Source organism: Nyctibius grandis, chromosome 5 (assembly GCF_013368605.1).
Source record: "Nyctibius grandis isolate bNycGra1 chromosome 5, bNycGra1.pri, whole genome shotgun sequence".
Lineage (NCBI taxonomy): Eukaryota > Metazoa > Chordata > Aves > Nyctibiiformes > Nyctibiidae > Nyctibius > Nyctibius grandis.
In genome coordinates, this window is record NC_090662.1 from 17,659,552 (window position 1) to 17,672,076 (window position 12,525).

At 41.4% G+C, this 12,525-nt stretch overlaps 1 protein-coding gene across 1 annotated transcript in view; it reads left to right on the forward strand.

Annotated features, from left to right (window-relative positions):
• KIF21A (kinesin family member 21A) overlaps positions 1 to 12,525 on the forward strand; it is a 101,163-nt gene that overhangs the window by 23,866 nt on the left and 64,772 nt on the right. The window contains 1 exon segment of the mRNA XM_068400616.1: positions 10,985 to 11,207. Coding sequence (XP_068256717.1) covers positions 10,985 to 11,207 — 223 coding nt within the window.

Here is a 12,525-nt window from a genome sequence, read left to right on the forward strand (position 1 = left end):
GAGATGGTAGAGTTCAGGATCTCATGTGGCAGGAACAGAATAGCTAGCAGAATTACAACCCTGGACTTCAGTAGGGCCAACTTTGGCCTTTTCAAGCAATTGCTAGGGGAAATCCCATGGGACAGGGTACTAGAAGGTAAGGGGCTCAAGATAGTTGGTTAGCATTCAAGGACTGCTTCTTCCGAGCTCAAGATCAGAGCATCCCAACAGGTAGGAAGTCAAGAAAGGGTACCAGGAAACCTGCGTGGTCAAACAGGGAACTGCTGGGCAAACTCAAGTGGAAGAAGAGGGTGTACAGATCGTGGAAGTAGGGGCTGGCCACTTGGGAGGAATATAAGTCTGTTGTCAGAGGATGTAGGGAGGCAACTAGGAAAGCTAAGGCCTCCTTGGAATTAAACCTTGCAAGAGAGGCCAAGGATAAGAGAAAGGGCTTCTTCAAATACATTGCAGGTAAAGCCAACACTAGAGGCAATGTAGGCCCACTGATGAATGAGGTGGGGGCCCTGGAGACAGAGGATAAAAAGAAGGCGGAGTTCCTGAATGCCTTCTTTGCCTCTGTCTATACTGCTGGAGGCTGTCCTGAGGAGCCCCGGACCCCTGAGGCCCCAGAAGAAGTCAGGATAGAGGAGGAATCTGCCTTGGTTGATGAGGGCTGGGTCAGGGACCAATTAAGCAATCTGGACATCCATAAATCCATGGGCCCTGATGGGATGCACCCACGGGTGCTGAGGGAGCTGGCGGAGGTCATTGCTAGGCCACTCTCCATCATCTTTGCTAAGTCGTGGGCAACGGGAGAGGTGCCTGAGGACTGGAGGAAAGCGAATGTCACTCCAGTCTTTAAAAAGGGCAAGAAGGAGGACCCGGGTAACTATAGACAGGTCAGCCTCACCTCCATCCCCGGAAAGGTGATGGAACAACTTGTCCTTGGTGCTGTCTCTAGGCACATCAAGGATAGGGGGATCATTAGGGGCACTCAGCATGGCTTCACCAAGGGGAAGTCATGCTTAACCAACTTGATAGCCTTTTATGAGGACATAACCTGGTGGATAGATGATGATAAAGCAGTGGATGTAGTCTGTCTCGATCTGGATGATCGGATAGTGAGGTGGATTGTGAACTGACTGAAAGAAAGAAGCCAGAGAGTGGTGGTCAATGGGACAGAGTCCAGTTGGAGGCCTGTGTCTAGCGCAGTCCCTCAAGGGTCGGTACTGGGACCAGTACTATTCAATATATTCATGAATGACTTGGATGAGGGAATAGAGTGCACTGTCAGCAAGTTTGCTGATGACACCAAACTGGGAGGAGTGGCTGACACACCGGCAGGCTGCGCAGCCATTCAGAGAGACCTGGACAGGCTGGAGAGTTGGGCGGGGAGAAATTTAATGAAATATAACAAGGGCAAGTGTAGAGTCCTGCATCTGGGCAAGAACAACCCCATGTATGAGTACAAGTTGGGGGCAGACCTGTTGGAGAGCAGCGTAGGGGAAAGGGACCTGGGGGTCCTAGTGGACAGCAGGATGACCATGAGCCAGCAGTGTGCCCTTGTGGCCAAGAAGGCCAATGGCATCCTGGGGTGTATTAGAAGGGGTGTGGTTAGCAGGTCAAGAGAGGTTCTCCTCCCCCTCTACTCTGCCCTGGTGAGGCCGCACCTGGAATATTGTGTCCAGTTCTGGGCCCCTCAGTTCAAGAAGGACAGGGACCTGCTAGAGAGAGTCCAGCGCAGAGCCACAAAGATGATGAAGGGAGTGAAACATCTCCCTTATGAGGAGAGGCTGAGGGAGCTGGGTCTCTTTAGCTTAGAGAAGAGGAGACTGAGGGGTGACCTCATTAATGTTTATAAATATGTAAAGGGCAAGTGTCATGAGGATGGAGCCAGGCTCTTCTCAGTGACATCCCTTGACAGGACAAGGGGCAATGGGTGCAAGCTGGAACACAGGAGGTTCCACATAAATATGAGGAAAAACTTCTTTACGGTGAGGGTGACCGAACACTAGAACAGGCTGCCCAGAGAGGTTGTGGAGTCTCCTTCTCTGGAGACATTCAAAACCCGCCTGGACGTGTTCCTGTGTGATATGGTCTAGGTAATCCTGCTCCGGCAGGGGGATTGGACTGGATGATCTTTCAAGGTCCCTTCCAATCCCTAACATTCTGTGATTCTGTGATGAGGAGAGGCAGTCTCTCCAGGCTAGTTAGCTATATGGAGATCAGGTGTCTGTAGTCCCTTTCAGCACTGGACTGTTTGACCCATGATTGCTGGGACCACGGTCTCTATTCTGCCACTTTATTGCATGACACAGGTGTGCCTGCATTCCTGTATGGTACGAAATTAATTTTGAAATTTAGTGTTAGGAAGGCCTAACTCCTTGTTTCATTTCTTGCTAATAAACCATAAATACTTGAAGTCTTAATTCATAAATTAAGCTTTGCTGCATTTGCTTAGATCTCATTTTCTCTAAGATATTGTGTTATTTCTCTTCTAGCTTTCTGAAAGTGGTGAGACATATAACACTAAATAGTCATTAAAAAAACAAGGCAAGTAGCACAATTTAAAAAAATGTTTGCCTTAGGAATGTCATTTCCAATATCAGTTTAGTTCTACTCAAACTGCGCTTGATTTGGAGGTGTGCCAGTTCTGTGCTTGGCAGGCACGTGGAAGCTTATGGTAGTGCTGCTTTTCCATCGCAGCTGACCTTGTCTTGAACTAGAAATAATCAAGGCCTGTACAAATCCTGCAACAGAGTCCCCCTTTCTCTCTCTGAAAAGTCAAATTGTTCTTGAAAGCTGTGGATTTCTTCGCTCACTAGAAAGTAAATTAGTCCATGAGAAATCACAAGAAGGAGGTTTGGATGAAAGCATTCATTCATGTTACAAGGAAGGATGCTGGAGGTCTTCTAGATCTTCTGGGGGATCTTTTAGCCCTTCTGTGGGAGGTGGGATGGGGAAGGGAGCGTGCAGGGCAGTAGCAGGTCTGTGTGAGGGCAGGCTTGGGCCTTTCCCCTCCCCGTGTTTTCTTGGCAAAAGCACACGACTGTGCCTGTCAGCGTGAGGATGCCACCTGCGTTGCACAGCCTGCTAGGCTGTTACAGAATTGCACAAGAATTAATCTGAAATCATACTGCCAGACTGTGTTCTGGCTAGCCGTAGCGGCTGCCTGGAGACACAGCTATTGTACGGCACTTCAGGAGCAAAGCGAGAGCAGCAGCCTGCAAAACCGCCTCAGCCTGGCACTGCAGACGTAATCCCCAGCATGAACAGTTAATGGGTAGATGAGCTGATCAGACACAAGCTGCTGAAAAGGGTAATTGTTTTATGAAATTAAATTTGTGTTTAGAAATGAAACATATAGCTGAAGAGGTAGAGGTTGAGTGCGGAGGAGGAGAGCTGGACAAATTAGTTACAGCAGTGGTGTATTTCCTCAACTTAATTTAATTCCATTTTTCCATTTGCTGCCTTCTCATCATGGGCAAACTGGAAGTGACAGTCTGCAGCATGGAAACAAAATATTCTGCGTGTGTTTTTTGACTAGGATTTTTTTTTGTTTCCAGTGAAATAAGCTACCTATTGAAAATCTCAGAGCCTGTTCGGTAATTTAGTGGCTGGCTTTGCTGGATGTTTTAAGCTAAGGGCTTAGTGGTCATGTTTAATGGCTACACATGGATTGAAGGGACATTAATACCTTTTTATCAGTAACTTAATAGGACTTTGGAGTGAAATCTGGACTACACAGAACCTGCTTTAGCTTGTGCCACGGTCCTTAATACATTTTAATGTCCAAGAGCTATCCAGGAAGTTTTATAACCTAGTGTTGCCAAACTTGCATCGAGATACCTATTTGATGCTCCTGAAAGTTTCCTGGTGTCTAAAGGCAAGCGTTGGTACACATGCAAAACACCTGCCTCTCTTGTGCTTGCCCAGGGAGCTGGTCTAAGTTCAGGCCGAGTAACACCTGGACTCTGCCTGGCTTTTGTGGGCTCTGGGCACACACAACGCTCGCTGGCAGCACTGAGCTCAGTCTAGACCATGGCAACTTTAGAGAAACATTGATGGGAGCGGTGCCCAAATCTTACATCAGAGAGCGATTGAGTTACAGTCGCAGCAAGCTAGTGCTCGTTGCCCTGGCTGGGTCACTAGTGTGTGTGCCCGTGCATCTCGTGGGCGAAGGAGGTTCACAGGGTGGGAGCTGACCCGTGGCGGGGGGAAAGACTTTGCGGTGTGCTGGGTGGCCAATTAACATCGCTTGGCTGCTGAGCAGCATCTCGTGTAATTGCTGTAACTTGCATGTCTGTAACTGCATGTCCTTTTTACATCTTAATACCAGTATGTATAATACTAGTGGGTGGTATCATTAATATGAAATTGTGCCAGTAACTGGTACCACTGAATACTGATGATTAAGGCATCCAGAAACTGAGTTAGTCTTTCTGCAGAAGTGGCACTGTTGCAGAGGTACCCTGGGTTTGTCTTGCACTTTGTTTGCTTTTGTTTATAAGGATGGCTTTTATTCCATTATTCATTCAGTTGTTAAAGTATTTCATGAAGACTTGTTTCTTCTGCCGTTGTAGGCACCTGAAACAAATGGATTTCACCCTGAAGGCCATGAAGGGCTATTGATAGTACAGTGTATTTATGGCTTGCTTGGCGACAACTGCCTAGCTGGCACTTAAAAAGAAAAGCAGGACACAAACGATCTGGACTTTACCTGGAGTTTACTGTAACAGTGTAGGGAGTTGTTTTGATGCTAACCTTGGGGAGAGATTGCTATGTGGTATTATATGTAGGCATTGAGTTTGAATTTAAATTGTAATTTGGTTCATTCTGAAGTGGAGTTAAAAAAAAAAAAAATCATTGTGATATTTCTTCAGAAGGAGTTCAGCTGGAAGGTGAGGTATTGACTTGTAGTACTTTTACACTTATTTTGTTATGAAAAGTTGGGGTATGTGTGTGTGTTTCTGCAGTTAAAAAGCAGGATAAAAGCATACTAAAATGGTTCTCAGACTTTTCATACTTGTTTTGCTGGTCACCAAAAACCTCTTTGGAAATGCTGAGAAGGACGTTACAGAACTACATCTGTACTAAAGGTTACTGAATGGTAACTCAACAAATATGAGCATTTTTGTACCTGTAGGTGTTATTTAGCACCACAGACTGTGTTGCCACAGGCAGCGGAGGTGCAGGGGCCATTGTTGAGAGATGTGCTGGCTACAGAACAGAAACCTTTAATGGGTGATGGTTGCTGGCAGGAGCCAGAAGGCTTGTTGCTGTGTCCTTATTGCTGTGTTAACAAGCGGTAGACCTGGCATTTGTCATATGCCAGCCTCTTTCATATCCTTGCACCTCATTGAGAGGTGAAGAGTTAATATACCAATCCGCTATTTCAGATGAATGCATTCAGATGCTATAGTTGTGGTCTCATTTGGAGGTGCCGATACTCGTAGAAGCAAGCAAGCTTCCAATGTGTACTAGCAAAAATAATGAACAGTTTATGCAAGCTGAAGTATTAAGTGTCTGTGGGATGAAATCTGTTTAGCTTTCCTTACTCCCTTCTTTTTGTGAAGGAGTATGTTTAATGGGAGTGGTTTGATGAGCATAAATGTAATGGAATAGAAAGGAGAGGGAACTGTGATACTGAAGTAATGGCAGGAAGCTGGTTTTTTTTTCTGGTTTTGGAGACCTTTTGTTTGTTTGTTTCCCAGTTTATATTGCCTGCTATACTTCACTAAATGTTTTATTAGGTGCTTTTGGATTTAATATTTCATATACCCACATGTGAAACTTAATTGCGTGAAATTTAATAGGCTTAGTGTAGTAACAGAGGAGTATTGGAGAGTCTTGGGTTTACAGGTTAACTTGATTCCTGCTCAGCCCTGCACATGGTTTAAGTTATGCTGGAATTTATGCTTTTCTGAGCAAGATGAACACAGTCCTTTCCACACTGCAGAGTTTAATGAAAAAGAACTTCACATGGGACTTCATTGTCATGTTTTCTTCTTTCCAATGCTCAGCTTCTGGCTAGCTATTGCTATCTGAAAGATTAATCTGTGATATTTTTCTTTTTTTTTTCTTTCTGTAAAACAAGAATAATTTGATGCTTTGCCCTTTATAGGTCACTTTTACAAGTTGTTCTTCGTGTATTGCTATTCTGTACAGGTCCTGAGAAGGTATATGGTAATTGTTGTGATAATTACCCTTTGTTAGAGTAATATTTGAAATACTTCACATGGAGATGCAAAATAAAACATTCACTGGTCTTGTTTTGTTTAGTATATGAAATGAGATTAAGGGATGGCTTGATCATAGATGTGTAGGTATTCCTGGGGAAAAAAATGGATACTGGGGAAGTTCTTAAATGAAGAGAGAGATCAAATTGTTCAGTAGCTGAAAGGGGGTGTGCGTGTGTATGTATGTATGTATATCTATCTATACCCATATATATCTAAGTAATATATATTTAAATCACTGGGACAATTTTCCATCTCTAGAAATAAACTAAAACAGGATGTTTTTCAAATGGATATTATGGCATTATCTAGTTTAAATGGGAATCAGTTCTAGGAAGTCTGATGTCTTGCATAATGCAGGGCATTGAGCCCATGATTGCTATAGTCCCTGAACTGTATTGTCTGAGTCTATTCCAGTCAACAATATTTTTAGCAGAGACGTTTTGCACCTATTCTACTGAGAGATTAGTTCCCGTACAATACAGTGCATTACTGTGCCACCACTGGCTATTTTAGTCCTCTCTAATTAGACAGCTTGTCCCAGTACACTGAGGCAGAATAGATTTAGAGGATTAAGTTTCATGTGTGTGGCCTGGAGGCTCTGCAAAGTACATGTAAACAAGAGTTGGGTGTGTTAGTGCTTTGGAGAGGAGGAGAGGGAAGGATGTGAGGCAAAATGTTGTTTGGGAAGTCACCACATCTAAGGAGATGAGATTGGAAATAGGTAGAAAGCAGCTGATTGTATACAATTAAGAGAGTAGCCCGAAAAACAGGTGAGATGGGGCCATGTAGAAGAGAAAATGGGTGAAGTCAAATTGGAGAAAAATCCTAGTGGCAGACTGCCAGGCGGGGAACTGGGCAAGGAGAAATGACCAAAATGAACTCTCTCACATTTTAAAGCATGGGCGCTGACTGCTTTGCTGACAGAAGTGACCACGTTAAGACATGAGTGGGAAAGGTTTGGCCGTAAGCAGAAGGAAAAATCGCTTTCCCATTTGATGTGGTCTGGCAGAGAAGGAAGTGTTCCTATAGCCAGTGCTGGAGCAGAATCTGACTTGCATGAGGACTGTTACTTGCAGGACCACACATTCAGTGCAAAGAGTAAGACTTTTTGAAAGCCATGAGGTTCAGGTAACCCACTTGCACTGTTCCAAAGTGGCCACATGTCAGGTTGAAGGTGAGGTGTTTGTTGCTTACTCATTAAGCTCATCACATTAGCTTGGTGCTAAATGTATCAAGAGAGCTATATAGATTTCAGAGCGTGAAGTATCCCTTGAGCAGACCTCAGGTTGAGTGATGAAGATCTTTTGTCTGCGCATCTTTTTTGGGGAAGATTTCTTTCAAACCTGACGCAGCAATGATGTCTCTCTGGTTGCTGCCTCCCAACTCTGTGGCAGAGTGAGCCATTGTGCAAAAGCAATTACAAAATGAGAAGGGAGTCTATCTTTGGGATGAACCTTTCCTGATGTGGCGAGTCTTGCTTTGTTTTTCCTTTGTGCTGCATATATGCTGATGAAACGTTGCTTTTTCTCTTAAATCTGCCTTTAGATTTATTGGTAATTTAGGGAGGAAGGACACCATCATCACTGCGGGGTCTCTGGATGTTGTGTTACAACCCAGGGGAAGTGATGGAGCTGGTAACAAGCTGCTAGTAGTGACACAGATTTCCATCAGCTCTGCTGGTCTCTGGAGTGGTATCATGCTGTGGCCTGGATATGGTCACACATTACGCACTTGCAGCTTGTTCTGGTGCTGTGTTTTATAGCAGCAGAGTGCTCGGAGGTGCTGCCTGGCTGCAAGGCAGGGAGCTGGCTGGGAGGGTTCTCATGGGAAGTCTCCACAAGCCGGTATCGAAACTGCTCGCTTGACAGTCCTGTCATCACTGTAATAATTATAATGCAAATAATTGGTATTTTAGGCATGCTGTTCCTCTTTGTGGTCACTCTGAGCCTTTACTTAGTAGTAGAAAGGAGAAAATTATTCAGCACCTGTCATAGTGTAGAAAATTAATTTTGAACTTTTTTTTTTTTAAAAAAAGAGAAAAACTCTGGGTTATTTAGTTGTCAACCAACACTACAAGTCAGTGCTAAAAGCCTTTCAGAACTGGGGGGGCAAGTTGGGTTTTTAGGATGCACAAAAGGTTACTTAAGTTTGAAAATACGTTTTCTATCTTGATTTTTTTTAGAAAAGGGTTTTCTAGACTTTCTTGGATTAGAAAACAGCATGCGAAATACCTCTGGAGCTTTAGAAGCCCTCAGAGTTCATGCTTATGAGAACAATTGATTGCCTTTGTGCTGTCTGCACTGGATTAGTGTGAGAATAAGAGTGCTTAGTCTTAAAAAGAATCCTGCCCTCTGACTGACTTCACGGTGTTAAAATAACCTACCGAGTTGGTGTTTTCTGAATATTAAGTGTTTTCTGAATATTAAGTGTTATAGGCAGCATGCTACAATGTTCTATTTGCTCAATTTTTCCAGTTGTGTAGCCTGCTTTTAGGAAAGTCATATGATTGATTTCTCTTTGAAGACTTTCTGTCTACCTAGAAATAAAAGCTGTTTTATTACAAAATGTTCGTTAGTCTAGGACAAAGTAACTTTATTACAAGCTTAGGTACGTGTTTGTCAGGTTGTGTGTTTAGCAGACACAGGTGCTTAAACAAGATCAAATTGTTTGTTAGTGAAGGAGCTATGTAACTCCTGAATTATTTTTAGCATTCCTATTTCATTTAAGGGAAAAAAACCTTAGGATAATGATTATGTTATTAGAGAGAAAATATTACACACTCCATGTCATTGAATGCAAATACTGTTCGTAGAATATTTGTACCTATTTTACACATCATATAATTGTTCCTTTGAATGATATTTTTCAAAGGTTTATTTAATTTCTACTCCACACTAGACGGTATGCTGACAAGGGAGGTACCTCCTGATCATTAATGAATTTTCCGTAAAGGAATTAGTGTATGGAAAACCTTACAAATAAATTATGGTTATTCTCTAGTGTCACACAGTGGGATATAGTGAAACTTTTAGAATAAAAATTCTGAAAAATACTCCTGACAGTGACGCATATCCCTGGGTGAAAAATTTGTAATCTGCAATAAAAAGAAGATACATGTGACTCTTTTTTTTTTTACAGGATATTTCTAACTTGAACTAAAGTATATGTGTGCTGATAAAATTTGAATTAGTCTGCAGCAGTCCGCTGAGAGTTCTTGGAGATTAGCGGGCTCTGCATCAGCAAGCATTGGCATGGTCGCAGTAGGTCAGTAGGTAGCTTTGGGCCCTTATGTTTCCATTAGTTTTTGGAACAATTTTCATATGTTTGGAGTAGAGCGTTTTGGCTTAGCCTGCTCTGAAAGGGGTATAATTTGTGCACACTGAAACTGGTCTGTGATCCAAACCAACACATGGTAAGTGAAGATGTTGGGGGAATTTGCTTCAAGACAGTGCAGCTACTCCAAACCAAACACTAATGTAGATGTGGCCCTTAAAGCATGGAATATGAAATGAATATATGCCTTTAAAGTATACTCTGTGTATATAGATCTTCACCTTTGACATTGTGTAACTGAAAGTAGCCACACTGGGGTAAATATAGGTACCTTGAGTTTGATATAAATGGAGAATCTATATTAAATTGTCCATGATTTTGTTTGTATGTAGCTGTACTGCTGACATTCTGTCACTCTTATATATATCCTTTTGTCCTCTGTCTTTTAAGGTGTACATGGTTTTGTGGTTTGTTTGTTTTTTTTTTTTTTTAAATTTGGTGCTACTTTGAGAACTTGGAAACACTTTAAAAAAAAAGGTAATTTTCTAAACAAATCATTAGTTAATTACAGCTAGAATAACATGTGATGTTGGTCAGAGATTTTCTTCCTGATAGTTAACCATTAAACCAATTGAATCACAAAATTCCACAATCTTCTTTAGTCACAGAGCCAGTAAGTGAATTCAATTTTGACAAGACTACAAGAGTATTAAGAATGCAGAGGAAATAATAAAATGATAGAATGTAAGAAGTCCAAGATGGCTGTATTCTATGAAGTAGTTTGTCAGAAACTGACCAAACAAATAAAAGCTGGAATTTGTTTCAGTGGGGAAATAATGAGGAATGAGACACTCTTACCTTTAGAACTTGTTAGATATTGTTCTTTTTCTTATTGCTGCTTGACTGAAACAAAACATTTCACAGAAGTGTTCTGGCTGTGACAAAGCTCCTGACAAAGGAAAAGAAGAAAAGTGAGCCTTCTCCTTGCTCTCGTAGGAAGGAGGCTTTCACTTAAGATGATATGTAGGCTTTGGGGGTCCTTGCTCCCAAATTACTACATAAACTATCCTGCATTTTTCTCATATTTCTGTTATTAAAAAAAAAAATCCAGCTTTACAATGAAAGCATGAAGAAGTCTGATAAACTTGGAAATCTTGTTTTCAAAGTCTGAAACAGATCATCCAAGTTACTCTTCAGTAATGCATAGTATGCATACAGAAACATTCAGAGTTCTAGGCAGGTTGTCAACTTGAAGTTGGTAGGTGAACTTTCAGGGAAGAGAACATTGTTTGCATGAACAGTTGCACGAGTGGGGTTCTGATACAGTCAGTACTGTGGCTCACACAGCTGGAAGCTTCCTGGCTTGATGAAAAATTCTAATTTTTCAGTCAGTAAGGAATTATTTTCAAATCTCTTATTGACATGGTTCGTATGCTTCTCTTTCTGATTATGAGAATTTCTAATAGTTCTTTTTGTCTCTTCCAAAACAGAATTAGACCACAGCTAGCCAAAGAGAAGATTGAAGGATGCCATATTTGTACATCTGTCACACCTGGTGAACCTCAAGTGTTCTTGGGAAAAGATAAGGCCTTCACTTTTGATTATGTCTTTAACATTGACTCGCAGCAAGAAGAGATCTATATACAGTGTATAGAAAAACTGATTGAAGGTTGCTTTGAAGGCTATAATGCCACTGTCTTCGCTTATGGCCAAGTAAGCTTTACAATTTTATTTTAAAGTGTTTATTTTGGAATAAACGGTTTCTTGTAACTGATCTTCCTCTTAAATTTTGGAATGCATGAACCTGTTTTTTTAGCGTCTTGGGTTTATTTAAACGAGATGTCCTGTAGGAGTCTGTTTAGGAGTTTGCACAGATTCTATGAAGAATGGCAATTGAAACACAGAAGATATATAAAGGCAGTGGGTCTGAATTAATAGTAATGCTGAAAATAGCATGAGTACATATAATTCCTGAATTCACCCCAACGCAGCAACACAAATTAGTGACTTAATCAGTTGATATAATGAGATAGGTTGTACTGAGATTCTTTTCTGAGCAATTATCCATCCCTCTGCATTTTCAGACACTTTTGGGAAGAGGAGCTTTTTTAAAAATGGCTCCTTGGGAACTTAAGGCCACATTGTTTGTTTGTGGGTAAAACATAGAGATCAGATTCCGAAGTCAGAGAACTTTTCATAGAGAACACACCCTCTAAGTACGCTGGGTACCCATTTTACTTCTCAAAGCTGAAATATCATTGAGCACAATGTAGAGAATGTGTTATTATCTTTTGAATATTCCTTTAGGAATTAGTTGCTTAAAATTTGGTCTTGGATGCTGAATTTCACCACTGTTAAATGTCATATCTCAAATTAGCTAGGTGAAGTCTAGCCCTAGTGAAACAAAGCAGTTTGCAGATCCAGTTTAGTAGATTATGTTCAGCTGTGTGATACTATCTTTGTCTTAGGCTTGACCTAGTAATTAAGTGAAAACACAACACAACCTTGTCTCCTATAGGACTTCACATTTAATTAAGTTATTTTCCTAGTGAAGGTACAGCTTGTATTCTTCAGTGCTGTCTATAAATTGAGAACAATGGTAATATTCTACCTGAGATATTCAGACACCATAATTAAGGGAGTCATTTGATCTACTTCAGTAAAGAATTGCAAATGTTGCTTCTACCTTCAAAATATATGCTTTAATTAACAGTCTTGGTGGAAAACATTAACTATTCTTTTGACCTCAGAGATGATCGCTCAAAGGCTGATGTAAGCAGCTTAGAGGAAGCTTGTAGGGGAAAGGTTATGAAAGATTGAACTGGTCCCTGCCTTCTTGTAAGTGATCTGTGGATAAACAGTAGTTTGTCCAACTTCTGCTGTTTATCCATTTTTCAAAATGACCTGTTGTTGTGCATGTTAATATTGTAAAGATGACAGACTGACTTAGTAGTTACCATCTAGCACTAGTGTTCACAAATGTGATGATTCGGTACGATTAATGTGTTCTAGTGACTACTCCTTTCTTTTA